Consider the following 19,310-nt stretch of genomic DNA (forward strand, 5'->3'; position numbering starts at 1 on the left):
CAAACAAAGACTGTGGAAATGGCCATCAACAGGGAAAGAACAAAGTCAAGCCTCACTTTAGAGGGAACCACATTAGAATCAGTTTCTCATTTCAAGTACTTTTGAAGCACAATCCTGAAAGGCAACATTGTCAAGCAGGAAATACTCTGCAGGACGCAGAAAGCATCATATACAATCAAGTCAGAAACCTGTTATGGGACAGCAAAAAAACAACAAAAAGCAAAAGAAACCCTGTACTACACATACTATGTACCAATTCTCCAATATGGTTTAGAGACATGAACTCTACTAAACAATGACTGTAGTAGAATTCAGGCAACAGAAATGAGATTCATTAGAAATGTGAATCAAACTACTCGAGGTCCATATTACCAGTGCAATAAAGAAGCACAGGCTTCAGTGGTATGAGCATATTAGAATGAACAATGAAATATCTGTCAGAAAATACCTTGGCCGTACTGTCCAAGGGGAAGATCAAGGAAATTCTAGCTAAGACAGTAAAATCAGATGTGAGAGAAAGAGGTCTCAGATGCAAAGATGTCCTGGAATGGAAGATGTATGAAGACAGGAGGAGATGACAAGCACTTGTACTCCTAACCTGGGAAACTGGAGTTGGAAAATGATGTTGATGTTGAATTGATATTATTTATCAAAGAATGAAGATCGAAATATAACTCTTGATTTGATCATATGCGTAATGTTGAGTGTCCTTGGAGCTCAGGAATGTTTTATCATTATCTTTCAAGACTTTGAAAACCCACACTTTTTCTTATGCAAAGCTAGTGTTGCATCCCTCATTGACAGGTGTATTTTCATATAATTGCTACAGCAATGTCATCTTGTGAACATGAGTGACAGCAGAAGGAACACAGGTCACCTCAATTTAAATAGTCAGTTTGTGTAATGTCATAATGTCCTTGTTGACCATGGGTACTCAGAAGGTCCTCCCTTAGTTTCTGCTTTATCCTGTCATATTTCCTACGAGCCTCCCTTGTTGAACTTCACTTTCTCCCAGCGTGGTGGTGGTATTAGGGTACCTATGTTCTAGAGTATCTTTCATCTAGGCCCTCCCCCTTCTTTACGATCCATTCATCCCTTGTTCTTCGTGTGTACTGTAGAGTAGAGAGAGTAGTACATCATGGGAAACTACTGAAATAATTAGGGCTATCAGACTAGACAAAACAGTAATTGAATGGGTGCTAAATTTCTAGAAAATAGAACTCTGAGAATCAGAGTGGGTGAAGCAGTATCTGATCCTATAGTGATTAAGAGGGTAGTTCTGTACGGCAGTGTTGTGGGACCTTTATATTTTCTTATATATAATATATATGAATAATAAGCTCATCGAACAAAAAATTAGTCACCCTAGTGCACACGCACAGATGGATCGTTACGCCTGTACAGATGATGCAGCAAACGAGCCCCGTGCTCAACCGCATGTGCGCTGCCTCTACGTGAGACATTGATGTTTCAAGAGAACAGTGTACATCATCATGGATGTGACAGAGTGGCAAAAAGGGGCAATCATGTTTGGCTGTGCCCATGGCCATACGGTGCGTCAAGTTGCTGGATTTGTTGGTGTTTCGCAGCGGACTGTTCAACGTGTCTACAAGCAGTAGTGTACTACATGTGGCCACAAAACACGACGTCAGAATTGTGGTCGGAAAAAGGATCCTGACTGAGAGATACCGTAGATGCATTTCACGGCTTGTGAATCAAAATCGCTTCTAAACCCAACAGGAATTGCTACAGTCAGTGAATGAAGGTCCATCGCAACTTGTTAGCGAGAAAACATTGAGATGTGAACTGAATGCAATGAACGTTTGGAGTCAGTCATTGCTCACACAGACACATAAAGCTCCGCATCTTCAGTGGGATAGAAATCATCGAATGTGGGCAGTAGTTGACTGGCGGAACATAATGTGGTCTGACTAATCACATTTTTGCCTGTATTCCAATGATGCACGTTGTCGAGTGCACTGAAGGCCAAATGAAGCAGTTCATCCTGGACGTGTGCAAGGTCATGTTCAAGCCGGAGGTGGGTCTGTGATGTTTTGGGGGTATTTTTCATATCGTGGATTGGGCCCACTCGCTGAGGTGACCACTAACATGAACCAGTATGTTTATTTGAACATTGTGGATGATCAGGTTTTGCCTTTCGGTCCACATCTTAATGACGAGTATGCTATTGATACCCCAATTTTCAACAACGAAGTTAATCAGGCTGGACACCTATGTCACTTGTTTTATGAACACTCCCTCTCTCTGTTACATCTCAATTGGCCTGCAGAATCACCCGACTTGAATTCCATTGAAAATCTGTGGGACATACTGGAACAGCGGATAAAATGTCTACATCAGCATCCCTGCAGTTTGGTGAAATTTCGCGATCAAATCCTCAGTGAATGGCTTAATCTGGATGTAACGTACCTGCACAACCTTGTGGACTCACTTCCTAACCAAATTCAGGTGATTGTCAATTCCGGAGGTGGAGTTACATGGTATTAATGATGCTTGTAATGATTTCTCCAGGGGTGACTAATTTTTTATCCAGTGAGCTTATGAGACATCAAAATACCTGTTACTGAGCTTTTTGGAAGACGCAGGGCACAATGGTTTAGACATGTTTTGAGGATGGAGAGAACGAGAACAGCTAGGAGTTACTTTGGCAGAGATCGAGGCTGCTTTGAGAGAAATGAAGTGGGTGAAAGCTATTGGCCCATATGATCTTCCAGCAGATTGCTGTTAGTCTCAACAGTGGAATGCGACAGAATGGTTAGCGTGACTCTTCAAGCCGATCATTAAACACTGAGCGAATAGCAATGGAGCATCACCGTACCCATCTTCAAAAAGGAAGGGGAGCCCAGCTGAATGTACTGATTACCAGCCGATCCGACATTCGTGTCACACGATGAAGGTATTCAGACATGTTCTTGATAAAAGGATTTGCCGGTCTGAGTGGCTGAGATGGTTGAGGTGCTGGCCTTCTGACCCCAACTTGGCAGGTTCGATCCTGGCTCAGTCCGATGGTATTTGAAGGTGCTCAAATACGTCAGCCTCGTGTCGGTAGATTTACTGGCACATAAAAGAACTCCAGCGGGACTAAAATCCGGCACCTCGGCCAAGCTGGATTTATGAAGAATTGTGGCACAACCGATGCAATCCATGCTGTCCAGCTCTTGGTTGAAAAGCATTGTAAGAAGAACAAACCATTCCATCTAGCTTCCCTGCACCTTCAGAAGGCTTTTGATCATGTACCGCATGACCTCATGTGGCTAGCACTGTGAGAGCATGGCATACCAGAATACTTTGTCAACTGGGTACAGCTGCTTTATGTAGATCCATGGAGCTACGTTCAGGCAGCCGCAGGAGCATCCATTGACTTTCCCATCACTGTCGGCATTCATCAAGGCTTAGCGCTATCACTGCTCTTGTTCATTATGTTATGCACAGGAAGGTTTCATTAAATATACATTATTTTTACATTACTACATTTTTCGGTAGGAATGTTTTTGCTTGTGGTGTGAATTCACTCTATAGCCGAGCAGAACGAACAAAGAAGCCACTTTGGTAAGATGCTATTATTGCAAGCAGAGGAATAGATCGGAACGGTAGTTTAGCTGTAGGTAGTTGAAAGGGTTGATGTGAATATTACCTGGGAGGGATTTTCTCAGAAATAGAATATCTATTTGTTTACAGAGAGCTGTTATAGGCGGCAGTTACCTGACTGTATTTAAATGCCTGTGTTGAGGAATTAGTCGTTCTGCTTGGCATTGAACTCCCTCTAGTTTCACCATGTTCTATACTGTAAAGGGGTGCCAGGAAGGAAGCCTGTATAATTTTATTGGCGGTATTGATGTCAGATAGGCCATGTGAATTGCTTTCTTTCTAGCTCCCAGTAGAGATCTGCAGATAAATTTCAAGACTCTGTATGCTTTGCACCTTATTTCCTCCACATGCTTGTTCTATTTTAAATTGCTGCAAATATGAGTGGCAAGCAAGTTTATTGAAGTGCAAGGCATTAGGTTTTTACCACACAGAGAAAATTGATGATGTAACGGTGTTCTCACTCTACTTAAGCAGATATATTTACACTTCTGTACATTTATAGACATTCTATTTATGTTACACTTCAGAGCCATATTATCAAGATTTGTTTGTAACCTATTTACATCGTTCTCTTTTCTAATTGCTTTGCAAACAATAGTGTCATCAGCGTAATGTGCCATAGTAGACGATACACAACCTCGTAGATCCAGCGTAAAACTTGTGTACAGAAGCAGCCCTGTCACACTACCCTGAAACACACCCAATCTGACTAAAGTTTAGTCTGACCTGGCCCCTCTGAACACAACCCACTGCATTTTACCTACCCAGAATGATCAAAGCTATATGCCAGCAGTTTGCCTTGAATGCCATACTTGCTAAGATTTAACAACTGTCATTGATGAGGTACCTGATCATAGGCTTTACTCCAGTTGAGAGTTATGCAGTCAACTTGGGGTATGTTAGACTGGTCAAGGGAATCTTGCCACTCATCATTTACTGCTGTTAAAAGTGTAGTACAAGATTTTCTAGGGAGTAATCCATGTTGGTTGTTGTCCAACAGGTTTCTCTCATTCAGAAAATCCAGTACATGTTTATCAATTAGACGTTCCATGCATTTTCATATACCATATGTTATAGAGACTAGGCAATAGTTGTCTACATTTCCTCTGTCACCATCTTTGAACACAGGTATGATGTTTGCTTTCTTCCATTCATCTGGCACAGTCCCACTGTTGATTGGAATGTTAAATATTGCTCAAAGAGAAGGTGCCTGTGCATTTGCACAGTAATGGAGAATTCTTGCCGGCACATTTTCTGGGCCATTCGCCGCATGGAGTCTGGTTCTCCGAAGACTTGCTGCAACCTCATTAGTGGTGAAGTAGAGACTAGTTAGGGGTGGAAACAAAGTGTTTGTCCCCATAATGAACAAGTCTTCGTCCTTGTCAGCTATAGTGAAGTTGTTTTTTTTTTTTATTTACTGTTAAATGTGTCTTCTGTTTCGTGGGGAGAGAAAACTGATAGTCCATTGTACTTGAAGACAGATGGAACACTGTTTCCTCCTTTGTTTCCGATAAAAGCCCATAGCTCTTAAGTTTTGGAACTAAGGCTGTGGATATATAAACTGTAGGTATCAGGGATTAATGATTTGATTTTGTTCCTAGCCATCTGTACTTTTCCAACCTACTGTCACTTGTTTTTTTCTTTCTATTTACTGTAAAAATTATTTCTCTTTTGGATACCCGATGCTATCTCTTTCATAATCCATGGCATTTTGCGCATATTATAGATGGAAACTTTCGGCACTGCTCGATTGATGCATTCAAAAAAATATTTTTCCAGTTTTGACAAATGTCATTCATATTTATATTGCTGGTGAAGGACATGAGGAGAATGGAAAGATTTTTTTATAGAAGAGGGGAAAGATTGTTCCAGTTAGTGCAGGAAAAATTATATATTGTTCTGGAGTAGAGTTTTGGGGAGGGTTTTCTATAAGTCAACGTTGTAAATACAGCTTCATGATCACAGGATCCTGGAATTATGTCCAGGGACCAGAGGGATGATGGGGAGTTAGTAAGGAACAGGTCTAATGAGGAACAGGAAGTTTGAGTATTGCGGGTAGCTGCAAACACTAACACTAACTGATGGAGGAAATTGTCATAGAAAGTGGACAGAAAACTATTGGCAAGGGGATTATTTGGCACTGGGGTGGCATTTCTAGACCAAGTAATTTTGATATTGAAGTTACTGGCAATATAAATTGCATCGTAATTATGCTGCACTTGTTGCACGTGATCCAGAGAAAGGAGGAAGGCAGTATTCATAATCCGCGAGGACTTAAGAAGAGACTAGGTAAACAATTGAACGGGTAACGACCACCTGGGTGGCAACTGTAAATGCAGATCAATGACAATTCATTCATTCATTCATTCATTCATTCATTCATTCATTTAAGCTAGAGGTCTCATCACAAGCACCAGTGAAATTAAATTAATGGTCTTCAGCTATCAGAAACATGACCCTGTCTAAAACTTGATTGGAAAGGAATAGAACAAATGAACCATTAAACCATTACAGAAGACCTTAATCCTATCAGAGAAATATAAGCTTGAATTGAAATAACCCTTCTACATTCTATAGAATGAGGTCACTCCTTTGCAGTAACAACCTCAACTTCAAGCTGCACTGTAGAATGGTTTCAGTGCTTTTACATGGAAACTAAATCTGACACCACTAGTTGACTACAGGCATTTGAAGTGTGGATATATAAAATAATGCTTCAAATATCTTGAGTTGACAAGGTTTCAAATAATACAATCCTGCTATTAGTAAGGTGTGAACTTTTAAGAACAGTGAAACTTCATTTGTTAAGAAGGAGGCCATACTTTCCAGTGTCGACTCAGTTGAATGTGACTTAAAAGTTTTCTAGTCTGTTGAACACACTTTAAATATTATACTATAAATACACTATAATAAAACTACACACTATTGAACAAAGAATGACATATTTCTTTCTTGAAAGAGCATCATCAGATTTTATCAAATCATACTCAGATATTTAGAATAATTATGTTCATTTCTGTTTAATACTTAGTAACTTGAAATGTGGAACTTATCTTAATGATATCCTCCTTTTTTCTCTACTCCAGCATTTACTGCGAGGTTTTTGGAAACCGTTGCTCTGTCATTGGCATGGGTCCAAAATGGCTGCAGTCCATTGACCTACTTCCGCCATGTCATGCCCGTTTCCTTGGTTTCATCAATGACACGCTGTGTTTTATTTTTATTTTTAGCGCTTCCTTCAGTATTGACAAATACAGGAAGGGAGGTCCACAATCCTCTATTTGTCACTGTTCATTGTCAGTTCGGAACAAAATGAAGTTCAATCAGTCAATACTGATCTGCATTTAGGGCAGTCGCCCAGGTGGCAGATTCCCTATCTGTTGCTTTCCTAGCCTTTTCCGAAATGATTTCAAAGAAATTGGAAATTTATTGAACATCTCCCTTGGTAAGTTATTCCAATCCCTAACTCCCCTTCCTATAAATGAATATTTGCCCCAATTTGTCCTCTTGAATTCCAACTTTATCTTCATATTGTGATCTTTCCTACTTTTATAGATGCCATTCAAACCTATCCGTCTACTAATGTCATTCCACGCCATCTCTCCGCTGACAGCTCGGAACATACCACTTAGTCGAGCAGCTCTTCTTCTTTCTCTCAATTCTTCCCAACCCAAAATTTGCAACATTTTTGTAACGCTACTCTTTTGTCGGAAATCACCCAGAACAAATCGAGCTGCTTTTCTTTAGATTTTTTCCAGTTCTTGAATAAGGTAATGCTGGTGAGGGTCCCATACACTGGAACCATACTCTAGTTGGGGTCTTACCAGAGACTTATATGCACTCTCCTTTACATCCTTACTACAACCCCTAAACACCCTCATAACCATGTGCAGAGATCTGTACCCTTTATTTACAATCCCATTTATGTGATTACCCCAGTGAAGATCTTTCCTTATATTAACACCTAGATACTTACAATGATCCCCAAAAGGAACTTTCACCCCATCAACGCAGTAATTAAAACTGAGAGGACTTTTCCTATTTGTGAAACTCACAACCTGACTTTTAGCCCCGTTTATCAACATACCATTGCCTGCTGTCCATCTCACAATATTTTCGAGGTCACGTTGCAGTTGCTCACAATCTTGTAACTTATTTATCACTCTATAGAGAATAATATCATCCGCAAAAAGCCTTACCTCCGATTCCACTCCTTTACTCATATCATTTATATATATAAGAAAACATAAAGGTCCGATAACACTGCCCTGAGGAACTCCCCTCTCAACTATTACAGGGTCAGACAAAGCTTCAGCTACTCTAACTCTCTATTTTCTAGAAATATAGCAACCCATTCAGTCACTCTTTTGTCTAGTCCAATTGCACTCATTTTTGCCAGTAGTCTCCCATGATCCACCCTATCAAATGCTTTAGACATGTCAATCACGATACAGTCCATTTGACCTCCAGAATCCAAGATATCTGCTATATCTTGCTGGAATCCTACAAGTTGAGCTTCAGTGGAATAACCTTTCCTAAAACCGAATTGCCTTCTATCGAACCAGTTATTAATTTCACAAACATGTCTAATATAATCAGAAAGAATGCCTTCCCAAAGCTTACATACAATACTGGCCTGTAATTTTCAGCTTTATGTTTATCACCCTTTCCTTTGTACACAGGGGCTACTATAGCAACTCTCCATTCATCTGGTATAGCTCCTCCAACCAAACAATAATCAAATAAGTACTTCAGATATGGTACTATATCCCAACCCATTGTCTTTAGTATATCCCCAGAAATCTGATCAATTCCAGCCACTTTTCTAGTTTTCAACTTTTGTATCTTATTGTAAATGTCATTGTTATCATATGTAAATTTTATTACTTCTTTGGCCTTAGTCTGTTCCTCTATCTCGACATTATCCTTGTAACCAACTTACATATCCTTCAGTATTACCGTTGTTGATGTTGATTTATTTTGGGATAGTCTAATGAGCTTTTTTAAACAGATTGGTTATTTTTCTGAAATGTAATTTACGTTTACATGAATGGCCTTCGTGGAACTATATATGTAGTGTCGTCGTCGTCGTCGTTGTTGTTGTTGTTGTTGTTGGAGGAGGAGGAGGATAGTCCAATGAGCTTTTTTAATGGATTGTTTAATTTTCCGTTGTGTAATTTACGTTTACGTGAACAGCTTCCATACTACTATATTCACAGTTTTTACTTTATTTTTTTATAGTCCTTGTAAGATGTTATTTTTAGTGATAAATGATAATCTATTTAATCTTGAGTGGCGACTTGATAGAATCTGATGATGTTCTTTTAAGAACGAAATATGTTTAATAGTGTGTAATTTCTTTGCTTAATAATGTGGGGTTTTTTTTTTTACAGGTATGTTATAATGTAATATTTATATTATTAATGTGTGTTTGACAGACTGTAAAGCAAAACTTCAGAAAACTTCATGTTACTTACTGAGAGGTTTGTAATATGTGAAGCTATTTAATTTAGGTTTTTCTTTTGCAGATATAATACAGTTAACATATGTTTCCTCTTCCAGGTAGTTTATAAATTTATTTACTCAAAGTTACAGTTCCATCAGACTGAAGAGCCTAACAATTTGTTTTTGTTTTGTTTTTTAAGTTACTGTGAGGGGACAAATATTAGTTGCTGCAGATCATACTTCAGGGTCAAGTGGAAGGTAGCCATGGACCTGAAGCAGAATATCATAACTGGACAACATCAAGGATTGGATGGGAGTGTGATGAGCAGAATAGATTTTAAAACAGTTGTAAATAGATGTGAACTTGTCAAATTAGTCAACATCAAGGAAACCTGCTACGTTATACAGAAGAATAACAAAGTTCAAGAGATACATGCATTGTTCAGATAGTAAATAAGCCCATTTTAACCCATTAGCACCTGAATTAATTTTTTTAAAATTTTACTTGTAATGTTTTAGTGTATGTTTGAAACCAAAATAAAGTAATGAAACAAGTTTCAGAATTTTGAGACTGCTAGCTCATAAGATATTTGATGTTGTTATATGGCAATGCTAGGCTCTTGCACTACCTATTTTTAACAATGAGTTTTGGAAGTCAAATTTAGGTTACAAAGTGGGGGTTTTTTGTTGTACAGTAACAAAATTGAAAAATCTAAACGTTATTTATTGTAAGAATATAAAATATAAGTTTTTAATCACAACACAGCTATAAAATAGAATTATTGAACAAAGAAGAAAATATTTGTTTGCAGTACAGAGAGACATGTATAGTTTGTTGCCTGTCAAAACAAAACACTCACTGGAATAATAGAATAAAATGAAAAATAAGAAAATGAAGAACTAAAGAACTTCAAATGTAGTTACATACTATAGAGTAACTACAGTAGAGTCCGGCTCCATGGCTAAATGGTTAGTGTGCTGGCCTTTGGTCCCAGGGGTACCAGGTTCGATTCCCGGCAGGGTCGGGAATTTTAACCTAATTCGTTAATTTTGCTGGCATGGTGGCTGGGTGTATGTGTTGTCTTCATCATTATTTTATCCTCATCATGACGTGCAGGTCAACTACGGGCGTCAAATCAAAAGACCTGCATCTGGCAAGCCGAACTTGTCCTTGGACACTCCTGGCACTAAAAGCCATATGCCATACTGTTGTAGTCAATATTTTCAGAGGCAGATAAAAGCTCACCCTCAATACTTGCACGTTAGGCACAGAGATAGAGAATGATGGTCTTTTACTGTCTTCATGTATCCTGTGTGTCTCAATAAGAATGCTTGGAGGGCAACTTATTGTATCCAGAAATGAAAAGTATGGTGATGAAGCAACAAATTTCATCAGAAGTTATTTGTCGGTCTGTTAGTCTTTTGAACTAAATGTTCGATCAATTGGTTATCTGCAAACAATCGAAAATGTCATCAACAGTCATGGATTTTCATGTCAATAGTCGCCCATATCGAAATCAGCCTCTTTGATCCATCTTGGTTTGTAATTTGCTCTTTCAGTTATCCACTCTTTTGCAGGAAATGAAACAGATCTTGCATTAGTAGACACAAAAGGCACGTCATCCTCTGGTAACACACCTTCACCATCATAACTAATCCCAATTCTTTCATTATTTAGAAGCTTCATTTCAGCACTGGCACATAACTGTTGAGAACTGAGATTATCAATAAGCCCGCCATCATGTTCATCACCAGGAGCCCTCGTCTCTAAAGTTCACTTACATCGGGCAGTTCCACAAATGTATCACCATTGAGATATGCAGTCACTAACATATCCAGTGTATCTAAAAGGGAAAATCTCTTCCTGCAATGAAGATGTATGAATTAGGATAAAGTAACATGATCTGATGGCTGCAGTAATTTTACTGAGTTTAAACGCTTAGCCATATGGAAATGCTAATGATCGAACAAGCACTACTACAGCATTGTGCGCCCGTACTATTTCAAATACTTGCAACATATATAATAAAGTGTGCACAACACTATTGTAAACATAATCTAATGAAACTGCTTCATTTATAAATTTTATATCCTTATGCGAAGCTGGCAGCCATTTCGCAGGAATCTGAAAATAACCAAGAGTCCATCACTCCTTGTGTCACAACAGTAGAGTTTTAAATTAAATAAGTGTGATTATCCGATTCTATAAACTCTTCTCTAACTGTCGGATGACACTACTGTCTTCCAGATTATTTCTTGTTGCCAACAGTACTAAAAGAAAAAGGCGTGTAAATCTTTGCCATGCGGTAATGCACGGCGCTAATGGGTTAAGTGCATAGAGAGTTGTGTTGATGATATTAATGCCTAATTCGTCAAGATTTGCCTTTGAAAACTTCCTCTTGTCGTTTTTTAATTTAATCATAATAACATACAGTATATCAGCCAGATGGATGTAAGATTACAGGAAAAGAAATTTCATCCTCAGGATATTTCATGAGAGTACCTATTGAATGTATTTATAAACAGGCATGATGATTTGGAATTAATAAATTATATTGTTATATGGGTTTTTAAAACTATTCTGTAGGAATTTACTAACCACTTTCCATTAACATCTCATGTTTCAAGGTACCTTTTTAATTGCACACACTTATTTCTGAAATTTAAATTGTAAGAATACAAAAGGGAGACTTAATAACTGTCATGGAAATGTACCTTTCCTGTTGACGGTAGTGGTAGCAGTACAAGTAATAATGGACACACAAATACAAATTGAAAATATTGACTTCTGACTATTTTTATTAAATAGCCTGGACCTGCTGAGTTATTCCACCCAGATAGATATAATAAAGTGCTATGACAGCACCGAATATTATGCATTTTATTGTCACTCATTGCTCCTTTATATTTCAATGTTGCAGGGTCGTAGAAGGCCATAGTGATGCAATTGTGGCTGTTGCCTTCACTCCAGATAGTCAGCTTTTGACTACTGCATCATCAGATGGGAACTTCAAGCTGTGGTGTGTAACTCCCTGTTCAGATCAATGTGTCCTCACCCAAGAGGAAGCTCATGATTTGGGTGTCCAGAGTGTGGACTTTTCACCCTCAGAGGGTCTGCCTGGCAAGTATGCTAGATCAAAAATAATGTATATTTACAGTATCTGTCTGGTCATTCTAATAATGAGAAACTGTTAGAAAGTTCTTTTATAAGGAGGCCTATATAAGTGGCATGGTAACAGCTTGATTGAGGGGTGACAGATTTGATACATTTTAGTGCACATTACATTGAATCATTTGAATCATTTCAGGAGTTGACATTTTTAGGGTAAGGCAGTACAATTACAATATAAGTACAATTCTGATCAAACTGTCAAGGGTGAGGAAGGTCCACTTATTCAATACCATTGATTTAATGTTACTATATTTTATTAATACTGGTAGTAGTGTCGACCCTTATTAACTTGGGTCATCTTCAGCCATAAAAACCAGAAATGAAAAGAATATCAAATACAGTCATAACGCTAAACTTGGCACGTCAGGAATTTGTTGACATAAGGACATATTGAAGCATGTACGGTTCTTAGCTAGGCTGATATTAAACCACTCATACCAACAGGCTAGAATATAATACATAGAGTGGCTTTAGCACCTCAATTAACGCTCCGGACAGAGGCAAGCAACACTATGGCTGCCGTAATATAAGTGTACCAGCTAATGACAACAGCTGTCTGGAACTATTCGTGTAATCTCCCATGTGTGTCAAGTTCATCATTAATAGACATTATTTTGTAGTTTGGCTTTATTTATTGTAGCATGAATATGTCTACATTCTGTTTCTCGTGCTTTGTTCGAACAAAACAAACAGTGTATCTTATTTCAGGTAAGTTCATTCCTTTTCTAAAGAAGGCGACGTATATTGAAAGATCATCTCAATTTTTGCCACTGTAAAGTACAAATTCTCATCACAGGTTCTCACTACAAGACAAATAGCTGACTAGGCAATGAGTGAATAACATGAAAAGAGACAAGTGGTATCTCAAGCAGCAAAGTACTTTATGTTCAGAACGTTGAGGAGCACTATATGTGTGTGTCCAACCCTAGTCCCGTTTCTCTATGGGGTCAGGTGTTTAGTGAATGCGGCTGTGAGCTTGCATCCGGGAGATAGTAGGTTCGAATCCCACTATCGGCAGCCCTGAAAATGGTTTTCCGTGGTTTCCCATTTTCACACCAGGAAAATGCTGGGGCTGTACCTTAATTAAGGTCACGGCCGCTTCTTTCCAACTCCTAGGCCTTTCCTATCCCATCATCGCCATAAGACCTATCTGTGTCGGTGCGACGTAAAGCCCCTAGCAAAAAAAAATATATATATATTTAGTGAATGATAGGAAACTTAAACTGCCCAAGGCATTACCGACAATTTAGAATTGGTCTTCTCATCCATACGTAATAGGGGAGGAAACAGAAATAATCCCAATGCGGAGAGTCCAGATCAGCATACTGGAAGTATTTACTGAGACAAATTGACCCATTGCCAGGAAGTGATGCTTCTCTTATCTATGTAGTATGATTCCTTCTGATGACAGTACATCTACTGATCATGATTGCTGTGCTACAAATTCCAAGTCATTCATCAAATACTCTTAAAATGTTGTTGAGTACATAACAGGAGATGTCATCCGAGAGGTGGGGAAGAAAATTAAATGCCACAACTGTCTGAAGGTTATATTTGCTCAGCATTCCAAAGAGAAGAAAGAACTTGTTGCCTAGAAAGGTATAAAATATAGTCTGTTTATCCAGCTTATGATGTGAAATTGTCACATGGCTGAAAATGTGTACAGGAAAAAAGTCACATCGCGAAGATGTAACATCAACCTTATGCTAAAGTTACAGACTCAAGTTCTCTTGTCAGTTGCAGGCAGTGTTTTTACAGTAACAATAATTTATTTACTGTGACCGAGTTCAGTGAGAAACCCCATTATGCCAGCATGACAAAACTTCTCTTAAAGCAGCATTTTAAATTAGACTGCACCACAGGTACAGAGCTATTACACAAGAACTGAAAGGAGTAACCATATGGCAGATGTACACAAAATTAATACTTTTCATGGGACAATGAATCAGAGCTAGCAAATACGTATCGGTTCATGTGAATGAGACAGCTGTTTCGAATTGAGAAATGTGACTATTAATAGACCAATATAAAGTTCTATTCGTTTAGTGTAAATTTTATTTCCAGTCTGTATTATAAAAATTTTATGTACAGAGGTTGCCTTTGAAATGTATGATAATTCATTAAAGTGTGTTTAATTTTCTTGGCTGTTTAGATACACATCCTAATCCGTAATCTTGTAATGTAGGCCTACACTCTTCTGCATGTTGATAAATTGGAGATGTGTGGATAACGCCACATCTTTGTCATAAAATAATTAATGAATTAATCATTTTCAACAGTATATCGCTTCAAGAAAAGAAAAAAAAATTTAGGAATTCTGTTTCGTATATTTTTTGTTACAGTACATTGCGATTCTGTTGGGAACCTCTGCTTAACAAAAATGTATATGCATCAAATAGTTAAGCTTTCCATCCGATATTTTCTTCATAAATTCACATAATCTCTGTAATACCTAATGAATGAAATCTATGTGAAAATGTCTCATTTTTCCACTCTGTTACGCACTTGCTTACACAGCGCTTTGCCTAATGTGGTACATTTAAGACATGGTGGTCGCCAGTTCAACTTTCTTAATAATAATATTTATTATTTATTTATTATTTGCTTTATGTCCCACTAACTACTTTTACGGTTTTCGGAGACGCCGAGGTGCTGGAATTTGGTCCCGCAGGAGTTCTTTTATGTGCCAGTAAATCTACCGACATGAGGCTGACATATTTGGAGCACCTTGAAATACCACCGGACTGAGCCGAGATCGAACCTGCCAAGTTGGGGTCAGAAGGCCAGCGCCTCAACCGTCTGAGACACTCAGCCCGGCCTCAACTTTCTTCAAAGATGACATTGTGATAGCTACCTTATGTATTATATTCTAGTTCGTTGACTCATACAACCAAAGTCTTATGGGGTTGGTGACAGCTTACCCCCATGTTGGAAAAACTAGTCTCAATACATAAAAACAATATGGATGGAATGTAAGACAATACAATTAACAACAAGGTGAAATGAACTAATTAAAATTATTATCTATAATGCTAAAGGTTATGGCAATTTTCTTTGTAATATATTCTTGAGTCCTGATTTATCTTGATGTCAATTGGTCAACGTGTATGTAAGGAATGTTTTTGTACCAATAAGTTGCACCTTAGTGAATAAAATATACATTTATGAATTATTGCGGGGCTGAAAGGGACATTCATGACTTGAATAAGTGGGCCTTCTGATCCAGTGAAATGATCCATCTATATGAATTCATTGTGAAGGAAATGTCCCCAAGTGCTCAGGATTTGGTGTGTGGACGTCAGCGGAAACTGACATGTCCCTTTGTCAACAGATTCCAGACGTGCCAAGTTTAGCGTTAAATATAGTGACTGTATTTGCATGATATTCTTTTCAGTTTTGGTTTTTTGCCTGAAAATGACCCAAGTTAACCTTCCATTGGACGCAATATTAAGTATAGCGGCAGTGGGCAAAACGAGCTTGACAGGCACACTTTAAAAATCAGAAACAAAAATAATTTACGGTATTTGATGAAGAAAACTTCTATATTATTTTAATAATTGCCCTTTAAGCTATGCCTATCAGTTATGTTTTCATAAATATTTTTCTAAGAAAGTTGATTTTTATATGTAGTAATATATTCTTGATAAATACTGTTTTTGCCACTATTCTTTCTCATTTTAATTGGTAAACTCACCAACTTCATTGTTTTAACATATAACCCACAGTGAAAATCAAACAATAGTCATTACAACAATCAGTTTTGGTACAATAGTGAATACATTCATTCATTCTCTACATTTTGGCGTTACTATAACTACCAATACACGAGTCACAAACGAGATTGTTATCTGACATACAAAGCGCATATCTACATTTTTTGCACTCGTATATAGTTAGTCTTCTGAGGCCAGTTTCTGTCGTACATGTTGCACATCTTCTTCCTTTGTCGGGCTGAGTGGCTCAGACAGTTGAGGCGCTGGCCTTCTGACCCCAACTTGGCAGGTTCAATCCTGGCTCAGTCCGATGGTATTTGAAGATGCTCAAATACGTCAGCCTCGTGTCAGTAGATTTATTGGCACGTAAAAGAACTCCTGCGGGACTAAATTCTGGCACCCCGGCATCTCCGAAAACCATAAAAGTAGTTAGTGGGACGTAAAGCCATTAACATTATTATTATTCCTTTAATGGAAGGCTGCTGGGGCTGTACCTTAATGAAAGCCATGGCCGCTTCCTTCCCATTCCTAGGCCTTTCCTATCCTATCATCGCCATAAGACCTATCTGTGTCGGTGCGACATAAAGCAAATAGCAAAAAAAGAAATTTTATGGAAGGCTCTGAATTTGGCTCATCTTGATTTTTCCCCTCCTGATTTGGTCCAAGGGTATGACTCCAGTTAGTTATTTTGTCCTTTCCCAAAACGTAACTGCTAACTGAAGTTGATTCATCCTCCTCATTCATTCCATGTCCTCTTGCTCAAGTTTCAGAATGACCATCGCGATCCTCTAAATGGTCTTCAGAACTTGTACCACTGTCATCAATATCCTCATTCAGGTCTTCATCATTGTCTTCCAGATATCGCATTACCTCTACAAGATCATCAGATTTATTCAGGTCGTACACTTTCATCGAACTTGACATCCTGAAATCCTGGAAAAAAAGAAAAAAAATAGAAATATACATCATGTTTGGGTGCCACGATCAGGCGCAATGTGACTGGCAGATCATTTTTGCAACAACAGCACATGTGGAGGGTCAGTGAGGAAATGGCCGATATGGGCTTGAAGGTCACACAGAAACAGGAAGCTACTGAAAGGTGGACGACTACAAGATAAGAATTAACACGTGTGCTTGTGAGATCGGTTGCGCCTGACGGAGGGTTAATAAGGGTCAAAACTACTCCCAGTATTAAAATATAGTAATATCAAATCAATGGTATTGAATAGATGGACTTTCTTCACCCTTGATAGTGATCAGTTGTCAATATGGATCCATAATACTTATGACTTATGAATCTAAAGGTTAACAGATATTTTCCACTTTGGAGTGTTGGTAGTACTTGCACTTAAAGTATACAAATAAACCTCCTTCTCCGCCTTGCTTCAATTCACAACAACATGACATATCAATACTTTCATGTTATAAACATTTACACTACAAAAAATGCACACAAATTACACTCGCAATATGTCTAGTAAGGATGAGATACCACCATCTGCCTTACTATTGGATTATTCTCATTTACTGAGGACATCCTTAACCTAATATATATACACTGATTGTACAATCTTGCGTCTAGGATCTCTTAGTTCCCAATACGCAGTTATAGGAGTAGTTATTCGCATCCTCTTCGTCGTCACCGTGGAGGAATAACCTGTCCCTGGTTGAATTACTGTACGTTGTTCCATGATGCAGCCCAGTTGTCACTATAAATGCCTTTAATTGATTTTAATAATCTACCCTTAATCCCATAGTCCCCCAGTATGGTGAACATCTTTTCCCTCGGTACCCTGTCATATGCTTTCTCTAGATCTACGAAACAACTGTTTATCCCTTACTTACAAACTTACTTCCTCTTCATGGATTAGGCTAATAGCCTGTTCTGACCTCAGATTTCATTCCATCCCTTTATAGGATGACCAATATCTCTTCTTCCCTTAGGATGGTATTCCAGGGGAAGTTTTGGGATTCTGTTGGTATCCATCCTTAGAATGTGGTTTTTCCAATTTATCCTGTCTTGGAATATTCTTTCATTCACTGAGAATACATTTAATTGTTGTCTTATCTCTTCTTTCCGTATTTTATCTTTTAGGGAGTATCCTTTCATTGATCTTAGGAATCTCATTTCGGATGATTGTATTTTATTCCCATAGCTTGTTTTATCCACCCATGTCTCACTTCCATATAACAAAGTTGGTACAGCCATAGTCTTATAGAATTTAAGTTGAGTATCTTCTCTTACTTTTCCTTTCAGTGTTCGGCGAATTGTCCCACACATATGTTGAAATCGATGTAGTTTCTTCTTCACCTCGTCATCATCATTAAAAGATATTTCACAACCACGGTACTTAAAATTTGAGACTTGTTCTTCTGGTTGATTGTCAGTTACTATCTTCGCTCTGATAGGATACTTCCCTTGCCATGCCATAACTTTGGTTTTCGTTCTGGATAGCCGGAGATTATAACTTTTACAAATGGTGTTTAACTGACGTATTGATTTCTGGAGTTTATCTTCATCATCCTGCAGGATAAATTGATCATCACCGGACGAGTTGGCCGTGCGCGTAGAGGCGCGCGGCTGTGAGCTTGCATCCGGGAGATAGTAGGTTCGAATCCCACTATCGGCAGCCCTGAAGATGGTTTACCGTGGTTTCCCATTTTCACACCAGGCAAATGCTGGGGCTGTACCTTAATTAAGGCCACGGCCGCTTCCTTCCAACTCCTAGGCCTTTCCTATCCCATCGTCGCCATAAGACCTATCTGTGTCGGTGCGACGTAAAGCCCCTAGCAAAAAAATAAATAAATAAATAAATTGATCATCTGCAAAGAGCATAGTATTTATGTATGTGTATGTGTTCAATTTTATTCCAGAGTGCACAATTCATTTCCAATTTCTGATCACTTCATCTATATATATATATATATTGAATAGTGTTGGAGAAATGCTGCATCCCTGGCATACACCTTGTTTAATTAATATTTCTTCCGTTAGTTTGTATCCTAGATCTAACACAATTCTCGTCCTCTTGTACAGACTTTGGATAACTTGATTAAGATGTTTAGGGTATCCATTTTTTACCATTATATTCCATAACTGTTCTCTATCTACCCTATCAAAAGCCTTTTCATAGTCGACAAAAGCGACATAAGTATTCAAGTTAAATTCTCTTCTCCAGTATCTGTTTGAGTCTAAATATATTATCTGTACAGGATCTGCCTTTTCTAAATCCACATTGTTCTTCCAATAAGAGATTGTGTGCAATAATTTGTCTATTGTTTATTATTTTAGCATATATTTTATAGCCAACATTCAATAAACTTATTCCTTGATAGTACTGCAAAAACTTCGATTTCCTTTCTTGAAAAGG

The 19,310-nt window shown here is 38.2% G+C and overlaps 1 protein-coding gene across 2 annotated transcripts in view; it reads left to right on the top strand.

Annotated features, from left to right (window-relative positions):
- The window catches only part of LOC136874885 (WD repeat, SAM and U-box domain-containing protein 1), a 189,306-nt gene that overhangs the window by 107,565 nt on the left and 62,431 nt on the right, over window positions 1-19,310 (top strand). For both annotated transcript variants that reach the window (XM_067148587.2, XM_067148590.2), the window contains one exon: window positions 11,976-12,175. In XM_067148587.2, the coding sequence (XP_067004688.2) occupies window positions 11,976-12,175 (200 nt within the window). The remainder of the gene's footprint in view (window positions 1-11,975; window positions 12,176-19,310) is intronic.

This window comes from Anabrus simplex, chromosome 5 (genome assembly GCF_040414725.1).
Source record: "Anabrus simplex isolate iqAnaSimp1 chromosome 5, ASM4041472v1, whole genome shotgun sequence".
Classification (NCBI taxonomy): Eukaryota; Metazoa; Arthropoda; class Insecta; order Orthoptera; family Tettigoniidae; genus Anabrus; species Anabrus simplex.